Genomic DNA, 10,314 nt, shown 5'->3' with positions numbered 1-10,314 from the left:
CTATACTGATGTGCGTGAAAAAAAGATGGACAAAGAATTCAATAAATTAACATTGTGTATAAGAATTTGGGTTACAGTCTCAAAACAGAACAGAACAGAACAGAAAAGAAAAAAAAAGAAAAGAAAAGAAAAAAAAGAAAACAGCAAACGAACCCTAACCCAAATCCTGGAGTTGATTAAAGTGAGTATAAATCGGCAGGTTTTTGCTTTACAGGTCTGAGAAGGAAATCAGATCCTGGATGGTCCTTGGACCTTCTCATGAATCTAAACACACAACCTCAGTAAAATACATCCATGTGTAAATCTACTATAAAAACATGCCCTCACACCAGAGAGACTCAGAGAGAGAGTGAAAGGAAAATAACCCCAGGGGTGAAGATCTCTGGTGTGAGCCTACATTTTATTTCCCCCAGGTCCTAAGTTCAGAATGTGCATGCGTAGACGATTCCGACCACCACGATGTTGGCGATGGTGGCAGAAATGGCGATCCAGAGCCAGATAGCGTCTCGGGAAAACCTCTGTGGCGCCTCCTGCTGGTGAAGAGCGACGCTGGCCGAGGAGTTGAAGAGCGAGTGATCCGTGCTGTAGTCGTCGTTCGGAGACGAGTCCATGAAGGCGCCCGTCATTACAGGGATCTGAGAACGAGGGATGAAGAGGTCAGGCATGAATCATGGAGCTTTTATGCTTTCGGCAAATGTGACAATGATGGAATCTGACCTTTCCACCTAGACGAGCGCTTACACTACGATTTATCACAGATTCTTCTCTTTGAAGCTGAACACTAACTTCAAAAACAAATAAATTTACCCCCTAAGCTGGAGCACTGACGTCTTACCTGATTTTGCACTCTGATTGGTCAGAAGGTGTTGATGAATTCTCCTGAAAAGCAGCTCTGACTGTAGTATAGGTTTATTTTAATGCCTCATTCTGATACGTTACTAATTCTATAGACAGCAGACCCACGAACACACTCAGATGTTATATACAGTGAGGAAAATAAGTATTTGAACACCCTGCTATTTTGCAAAATCTCTCACTTAGAAATCATGGAGGGGTCTGAAATTGTCATCGTAGGTGCATGTCCACTGTGAGAGACATAATCTAAAAATAAAATCCAGAAATCACAATATATGATTATTAAACTATTTATTTGTATGATACAGCTGCAAATAAGTATTTGAACACCTGTCTATCAGCTAGAATTCTGACCCTCAAAGACCTGTTAGTCTGCCTTTAAAATGTCCACCTCCACTACATTTATTATCCTAAATTAGATGCACCTGTTTGAGGTCGTTGGCTGCATAAAGACACCTGTCCACCCCATACAATCAGTAAGAATCCAACTACTAACATGGCCAAGACCAAAGAGCTGTCCAAAGACACTAGAGACAAAATTGTACACCTCCACAAGGCTGGAAAGGGCTACGGGGAAATTGCCAAGCAGCTTGGTGAAAAAAGGTCCACTGTTGGAGCAATCATTAGAAAATGGAAGAAGATAAACATGACTGTCAATCTCCCTCGGACTGGGGCTCCATGCAAGATCTCACCTCGTGGGGTCTCAATGATCCTAAGGAAGGTGAGAAATCAGCCCAGAACTACACGGAAGGAGCTGGTCAATGACCTGAAAAGAGCTGGGACCACCGTTTCCAAGGTTACTGTTGGTAATACACTCAGACGTCATGGTTTGAAATCATGCATGGCATGGAAGGTTCCCCTGCTTAAACCAGCACATGTCCAGGCACGTCTTAAGTTTGCCAATGACCATTTGGATGATCCAGAGGAGTCATGGGAGAAAGTCATGTGGTCAGATGAGACCAAAATAGAACTTTTAGGTCAGAATTCCACTAAATGTGTTTGGAGGAAGAAGAATGATACCATCCCAAGAACACCATCCCTACTGTGAAGCATGGGGGTGGTAGCATCATGCTTTGGGAGTGTTTTTGTGCACATGGGACAGGGCGACTGCACTGTATTAAGGAGAGGATGACCGGGGCCATGTATTGCGAGATTTTGGGGAACAACCTCCTTCCCTCAGTTAGAGCATTGAAGATGGGTCGAGGCTGGGTCTTCCAACATGACAATGACCCGAAGCACACGGCCAGGATAACCAAGGAGTGGCTCTGTAAGAAGCGTATCAAGGTTCTGGCGTGGCCTAGCCAGTCTCCAGACCTAAACCCAATAGAGAATCTTTGGAGGGAGCTCAAACTCCGTGTTTCTCAGTGACAGGCCAGAAACCTGACTGATCTAGAGAGGATCTGTGTGGAGGAGTGGGCCAAAATCCCTCCTGCAGTGTGTGCAAACCTGGTGAAAAACTACAGGAAACGTTTGACCTCTGTAATTGCAAACAAAGGCTACTGTACCAAATATTAACATTGACTTTCTCAGGTGTTCAAATACTTATTTGCAGCTGTATCATACAAATAAATATTTTAAAAAAAATATATTGTGATTTCTGGATTTTTTTTAATAGATTATGTCTCTCACAGTGGACATGCACCTACGATGACAATTTCAGACCCCTCCATGATTTCTAAGTGGGAGAACTTGCAAAATAGCAGGGTGTTCAAATACTTATTTTCCTCACTGTATATATATATATATATATACAGAAAGTTTTGATATGCTTATTTAACATGTGTGGAAGAAGTCTCATCAAGTGTTTGGAAGGAGTCAGGGTAAGAGTTAAAAATGTATTGAAGGAGGCTCCAGTGTTTGAGGTGAAGATGAGTGAAGGAGGCTCCAGTGTTTGAGGTGAAGATGAGTGAAGGAGGCTCCAGTGTTTGAGGTGAAGATGAAGCAGTGTAACTCTAATAGTGTGTTATTACATTGTTTCACAGATGTTTCTGATTGTATAAAGGGGTGAAAAATATGTTGTTATTTAATAAATAAACTCTGTTCTGGTCTACAGGCTGCTGTAGAAGAGTGGTTTGGTTCCAGACAGCGTCTGATCGAGCAGAACATTATCTCGATGCTCCTTAGACGGAATACATTAAAGAGTGTAAATGTTGAAGGCGTCACTCGAAGCTCTTTAACCTGCTGATGTGAATGTCATCGCTGATCCCTGATGAGGGATGGAATGTGATTATTCCTCTGTTCCTGAGCCATGACATTCATTCTTTCTGAATCTCATCATTATTCTGAGAGAACAGTACTCTGTGTGTGTGTGTGTGTGTGTGTGTGTGTGTGTGTGTGTGTGTGTGCGTGTGTGTAAACAGGCGAGTGTGTGCTGGTGGTGATGTGATGGATTACAGTCTGTCACTTCATGTAATTTATACTCTCCAGAAAGGAAAAGAATAAAGAGCAGTGAGAGAAACACGGGGTAGTGATAATCACACTTACTGTCACTCTGATGTTACGAGTCTATTGGAGAAACAACGAGTCTGATGAGGCAGTAATATTTCTTTTTTGGGGGGCAGAAATGAGTCAGTGAGGCATCAGTGAATCTAATGAATCTGAGGGGCAGTAATGAGTCTGATAGGGCAATAGTACACCTGATGAGGCAGAAGTGATTCTGATAAAGCAGTAGTGAGTCTGATGGGGCAATAATGAGTCTTATGAGGTGTAGGGAGTCGAATGAAATAGTAGTGAGACTGATGAGGCAGAAGTGAGTCTGATGAGGCAGTGGTGAGACTGATGGGGCTGTAGTGTGTCTGATGAGGCAGTAGTGAGACTGATGATGCAGCAGTAAATATAATGAGGCAGTAGTGAGTCTGATGAGGCAGTAGTGAGTCTGATGGGGCAGTAGTGAGCCTGATGAGGCGGTAGTGAGTCTGATGAGGCAGTAGTGAGACTGATGATGCAGCAGTAAATATAATGAGGCAGTAGTGAGTCTGATGAGGCTGTAGTGAGTCTGATGAGGCAGTAGTGAGTCTGATGAGGCGGTAGTGAGTCTGATGGGGCAGTAGTGAGTCTGATGGGGCAGCAGTAATTATAATGAGGCAGTAGTGTGTCTGATGGGGCAGTAGTGAGTCTGATGAGGTGGTAGTGAGTCTGATGGGGCAGTAGTGAGTCTGATGGGGCAGCAGTAATTATAATGAGGCAGTAGTGAGTCTGATGGGGCAGTAGTGAGTCTGATGAGGCAGTAGTGAGTCTGATGGGGCAGTAGTGAGTCTGATGAGGCAGTAATGAGTCTGATGCGGCGGTAGTGAGTCTGATGGGGCAGTAGTGAGTCTGATGAGGTGGTAGTGAGTCTGATGGGGCGGTAGTGAGTCTGATGAGGCAGTAGTGAGTCTGATGGGGCAGTAGTGAGTCTGATGGGGCAGCAGTAATTATAATGAGGCAGTAGTGAGTCTGATGGGGCAGTAGTGAGTCTGATGAGGCGGTAGTGAGTCTGATGGGGCAGTAGTGAGTCTGATGAGGTGGTAGTGAGTCTGATGGGGCGGTAGTGAGTCTGATGAGGCAGTAGTGAGTCTGATGGGGCAGTAGTGAGTCTGATGGGGCAGTAGTGAGTCTGATGAGGCAGTGAAAGGTGAAAGGTAAAGTCAGGGTTAATATTTGGTAAGTTGCTGGTGTTCAGAGTCGGGTTTTGTAGATGCAGAAATAGGGGAAGTTTGCTAGAGGTGAAAGAGACTGAGTTTATAAATGACCACGACTAAACACAAAGCACTCGCTTTTACAGCTGAAAGAAAATTCTGACTGAACTTTGATTTCCATCAAACTGCCGGACACATGTGAGGAACCATGTGGAGCTGAGACACGCCTCAGTTTTAGACACAGTCACTTCACTAACTAAGAAATCAAAAGCAGTAATCAGTGTCTTAATGAAGCCATTAATCTGAATTAAAGCTCCTCAGTGGGGTATTGATGTGAGCGTTCATGATGTGCATCCAAAGCAAACACATGGAAACCCAGCTACAGATGATCGCCCCCCCTTCCCCCCAAAGCACAGTAGCCTGAGTTTATAAATGACGAGGTCCAAGCACATATATATACATACTGTAGGGCGAAAAGTATTGGGACACCAGCGTTTCCAGGTGAATTATTTCCTTTACTGGTGGAGTGGAGAAGATCTAGGAGACCCAAACCTGTTTCAGCATGACAGTGCATCTGTGCACAAAGCCAGCTCCATGAAGATCTACACTCTATTATGAAAAGTTTGTGGACACCTGGTCATACGTATGGTATGTTATTTTTGAGCACCATATACCATGTTTAGTCCCAATTTGCCCTTCTAACTCCTTTCACTCTTCTGGCAAGATGTTCCACTAGATTTTGGTGTGTGCTTGTGGAGATTTGTGTACTTTACGCACAAAGGTGTTAGTAAAGTCAGGTACTGATCTAGGTGAGAAGGTAAGGAGGACTGGGGTGCAGTCAGTGTTCACGTTCACATCTGTAAAGCAGATCTTGATGGAGCTGGATTTGTGCACAGGAGCACTGTTATGCTGGAACAGGTTTGGGTCTCCTAGTTCAGGTGGATGCTAAATTTAATTATATAGCAAATCCAAAGACAGTCCTGTAAAACTGTGTGCCTCCAGCTTTATGCTAACAGTTTGGAGAAGAACCGCATATGGCAGGAAAGATCAGGTCTTAGTTTTATGCCATTGTACTGGAGCTCCGCCCACATTGTGTGTGAGTGACAGGTCACATGACTGTGTAGAGTAGAATAATTTATACAGCAAACACTGTATACAAAACTATCGTGAAGTTTCGGTGAAGAAGAAGCTCAGTGTGATATCAAATCATAATTAATACATGAAAAGCAGCTGCTGCTGTCTCTCACACACACACACACGCACACACACACACACACACACACACACACACACACACACTGCTAGAAGGGGAATCATCTTTAAATAAGTTTTTAGTGTGACATAAAAGTAAATAAATTAAAAGTACTAGACTCCGTACACACCACCGTTATCCAACTGGGAGCTAAAGTTAGGAGAACAGAAGATCTTCAGTGGCCTGCTCTGGATCTCTGACCTTACTGAACACCTTTGGGATAAATGTTTCACGCTGACTGCACCCCAGGAACCTCCTCACCTTCTCACCTACATCAGTACCTGATTTTACTAACACCTTTTAGCTGAATGAATCTCCACAAAGATCTAGTGGAACATCTTCCCAGAAGAGTGGAGATTACTGTAGGGCAAATAGGAACTAATAGTGGAATGGGATGTTTTTTAATGAGATTTAATAAATGGAAAGAGTAAAGGATCACTGATAGTAACGTAAGTGAGAACAGGAACTTCCACAACATTAAGTGTAGCTATAAATGGATAAACACTTGAGTGTAACATGCATTAATATACAAAACACCTACATGAACACTAACAAAACCAGGAGAGAACGTTTAGAGAGAAAAAATGTACATTTACAGCATTTGTCAGATGCTGTGATTCAGAGTGACTTACAATTCTCTCAGTTATACAACTGAGCAGGTCGAGGTTAAGGGCCTTGCTCAAGGGCCCAGCAGTGGTGGTGCTATTTGAACTCATGATCTTCTGATCAGAAGTCCAACATCTGAACCACTGAGCTCCAGCACAGACAGCCATGATTTATGTTACATTTTACTTACAATTCTCTCATTTATACAACTAAGCGTTAAGGGCCTTCCTCAAGGGCCCAGCGGTGGCGGCTTGGATGGGATTTGAACTCATGACATTAACCAGTCAGCTACCACTTTTCTGATTCCAGTTGGTTACAATAGTTTCATTCCAAACTTAATAAACAGGAAAAACAACCCTGGGCTTAGACTGATGATAGACAGAGAGAGAGAGAGAGAGAGAGAGAGAGAGAGAGAGAGAGAGAGAGAGATTATTTATTAATCTGAGGTAAAGACTTTCACCTGTTTCCTTTAAAGCTTTTTCCCTAAAACTGGCCAGACACATCATTAGCTGTGCTCACAATGCTTACATCATCCTTACATCTCTCCATTCAGAAAAACAGGAGAAAACAGAACGGGCTCATATCAGAACCAGCTTGTGACAATGTGCATTATTATTATTATTATTATTATTATTATTATTATTATTATTATTATATTTATTATTCCAGCTATGAAATATTTAGTGCATCCTCATTACATCAGCAGTGTTTAAAGTCACACTGTAACTGTATTCTTTAAGGAAAAGATAATAAACTCCAGAATCTCTGAACTGAACCTAAACCCGTGTTCCTCAGAGTTCTCCAGTCCAGACTCGTCTCATTTTAAATCAAATGTACAGCAGACAGTAAGTTATTTTCAATTTGTGTATTAATGTGCGCCTCAGTGTAAGTGTACAGTCCAGAATAAAGACATGGTTCTACTTACCTGCGCTGCCATGAAGGACAGATCCATGATGAAGAGAGAGCGAGAGAGCAGGCAACCAACAGGTAAAGGAGGAAGAGATGAAGATATCAAAGCCAATAACCGAAAGAGATAAAGCTGTGATTAAAGGAGATGGAGGAGAAGCAACAGAGCCATGATGCAGATCAACAACACCGAACAGTGAGGAGGGAAGGAGAGCGAGACAGAGAGAGAGAGAGAGAGAGAGAGAGAGAGAGAGAGAGAGAGAGAGAGAGCGAGAGAGAGAGAGAGAGAGAGAGGAGAGAGAGAGAGAGAGGAGAGAGACAGAGAGAGAGAGAGAGAGAGAGAGAGAGAGAGAGAGAGAGGAGAGAGAGAGAGAGAGAGGCGAGAGAGAGAGAGAGAGAGAGAGAGAGAGAGAGAGAGGCGAGAGAGAGAGAGAGAGAGAGAGAGAGAGAGGAGAGCGAGAGAGAGACGTAACAAGAACGAGGGAGGGAGGCACAGAGGGTGAAAGATAAAGATATTCAGAGGGACAGATGGAGACAGGGAAGGGGGTGAGGGATAACAAGATGGAGAGAGTGAGAGACAGAGAAAGGTGGAGAGAGAGAGAGAGAGAGAGAGAGAGAGAGAGAGAGAAAACATGAGCATGCTTTAAGAACAAAGGTTTCTCAGGGGTTCTAAGGCTGGATCATGGTTCCTGCTTGCTGAATTGATTCTACTCAGGAGCATCTCTTAAAATAGAAACAATTTGCAAGTCTGGTCCTTCAAATAGAGCAGGGTTTAAATGGGAGAGGAGCTGAAGGTTCTGAAGACATGGTGCTTCCTTTTAATGTCAAGTCCTTCAAGAAGCTGGTAATCTGTATCTTATGTATATTATATGCATCTGTATATTATGTTCATCGTACATACACATCTGTAAATTACTGTTTACTGTTTCCTATAATACCATTTTATTTCATTTATGTAAATCATGTAAACACTGTATATCCTGCACTTGCTGTTATTGCACTCTGGTTAGAAACAAACTGCATTTCGTTGCCTTGCACTTGTACATGTGTAATGACAATAAAGTTGAATCTAATCTAATCTAATAAATCTAATCTCCAAATAATGAGGTCTTGGGTTCCAGGGTTCAATTAGTGACATTTTCAATTAATTTGGAATTGCACATGTCCATATTCCAAACAGGGACACAGATTTTACACTTCCACTCGTCCTCCTGCAGCTTCTGTCATTTCTGTCCAAGTCAAGGATCTAATAACCATGCTATTATTATTTACATCATTAGTGATCTATAGATCATCTATACACGTCTGTATGCACATTGAAGTTGAAGGAATCTGTTCAGGAGGCTTTGGAACATGGTTTAACAAACTACAAGAAAGGGGCAGATACTGGTACACCCCAATGAGTGGGCATCACAGAGTGGGCATCACACCATCCTTATCTTAAGCTGCACTGCACTGGTTCCCAATCAAATCTTTCACTTAACGATTATAAAACACTCCTAGTGACATACAGTATAAAACACTGAACGCTCTCGTGCCGCAGTATCTGACCAAACGTTTGGTCAAGTATGATCCCACATGCCTACTTAGAGCAAAAGGTGCAGGCTATTTGTTGGTACCTTGAATAATGAAGACTCCAGCAGGGGGCAGATGTTTCTCTTATAAACCACACAGTTATGGATCAACCTTCCAACCAGTGTTCGGGACTCAGACACAGTCTCAGTGTTCAAGTCGAGGCTGAACACATATTTATTTAGTGGAGTCTTTAGTCAGTAGGTGTTTGTGAGGTAAAGGAGCAGATCTGGAGGGATCATGGATATGGAGTGTTTGGTGAACTGGGATATTTGGATGCTGTCATCTCCTCACTCTCACATGTTCACTCAGGTTTGTTTATAGTGGAGTGGGTGGAGTTTTATATCCCAGAGATCCTCATGTCTGTGTTTCATTCTGGTTCTCCGTTTCAGTTCTGCTGCCAGAGTGAACCATGTTCCTACTTACACCCTGAACATACTACACAAGTGTCCTTAACTATTATGTATCAATAAGGACACTTAATTACAGTGCCCTCCACAATTATTTATTACTTCTAAAAATTCTCCTTTTTTTTGAAACAACATAGAACCCAAATGCAAAAAAAGAGAAAAATCCAACCTTTCATTTAAGTACATAACTTTGGTGGTAAAAAAAAAATCATACATTTAGAAAAAAAAAAAACTTGAAATCATGTGTCCCACAATTATTGGCACCCCTAACAATTCCTCTGAAAAATTTAATTGTTTTTTTTTTATATATATTTTTCTGTAGTTGCTAAGGTTGGTCAGGGTATCTAGGGACTTTTAATTAGTAATTCATGATTTCCTGTTTCCCTGGGGTATAAATATGACGTGACACAGAGGCCTAATTCTCTTACCCATTTGTCAACATGGCAAAGACAAGAGAACACACCATTCAAGTAAGGCAGATGTGTGTCGACCTTCATAAGTCAGGCAATGGCTACAAGAAAATAGCCACTCGCCTTAACTTGCCGGTATCTACAGTCAGAGGAATCATTAAGAAGTTTAAAACAACTGGAACAGTGACAAACAAGGCTGGAAGAGGTCCCAAGTTTATCTTGCCACAACGCACAGTGAGGAGGATGGTAAGAGAAGTAAAAAAATTTCCCAAGCTCACCGTCACAGAATTGCATCAAAGAGTGGCATCTTGGGGTCACAGAGTCTCCAAAACAACCATCAGACGCTCTCTACATGCCAACAAGCTGTTTGGGAGGCATGCAAGGAAAAAGCCTTTTCTCACTAACACTCACAAACGTAAACGTCTGGAGTTTGCTAAGCGGTACTGGGACTTCAACTGGGATCGTGTGCTTTGGTCAGATGAGACTAAGATTGAGCTTTTTGGCAACAAACACTCTAAGTGGGTCTGGCGTAAAACAAAAGATGAGTATGCTGAAAAGCACCTCATGCCCACAGTGAAGTATGGTGGAGGATCTGTGATGCTGTGGGCCTGTTTCTCTTCCGAACCTTGTTAGGGTGCATGGCATTATGAACGCTTTGAAGTACCAGGATATTTTAAATAAAAACC

The 10,314-nt window shown here is 42.5% G+C and overlaps 1 protein-coding gene across 1 annotated transcript in view; it reads right to left on the bottom strand.

Moving 5' to 3' along the window:
* LOC124377032 (uncharacterized protein C14orf132-like) overlaps window positions 1–7,502 on the bottom strand; it is a 7,944-nt gene extending 442 nt beyond the window's left edge. Inside the window, exons 1-2 of the mRNA XM_046836297.1 lie at window positions 7,256–7,502; window positions 1–635 (exon numbers count right to left, since the gene is read on the bottom strand). The exon at window positions 1–635 is cut by the window's left edge and continues 442 nt beyond it. Of these exons, the coding sequence (XP_046692253.1) occupies window positions 423–635; window positions 7,256–7,282 (240 nt within the window). The 5' untranslated portion in view covers window positions 7,283–7,502 and the 3' untranslated portion in view covers window positions 1–422. The remainder of the gene's footprint in view (window positions 636–7,255) is intronic.
* Between the last annotated feature and the right edge of the window lie 2,812 nt (window positions 7,503–10,314).

This window comes from Silurus meridionalis, chromosome 23 (genome assembly GCF_014805685.1).
Source record: "Silurus meridionalis isolate SWU-2019-XX chromosome 23, ASM1480568v1, whole genome shotgun sequence".
Lineage (NCBI taxonomy): Eukaryota > Metazoa > Chordata > Actinopteri > Siluriformes > Siluridae > Silurus > Silurus meridionalis.
The sequence above is the reverse complement of the archived record's forward strand: the minus strand, read 5'-3'. Positions and strand labels throughout refer to the sequence as shown.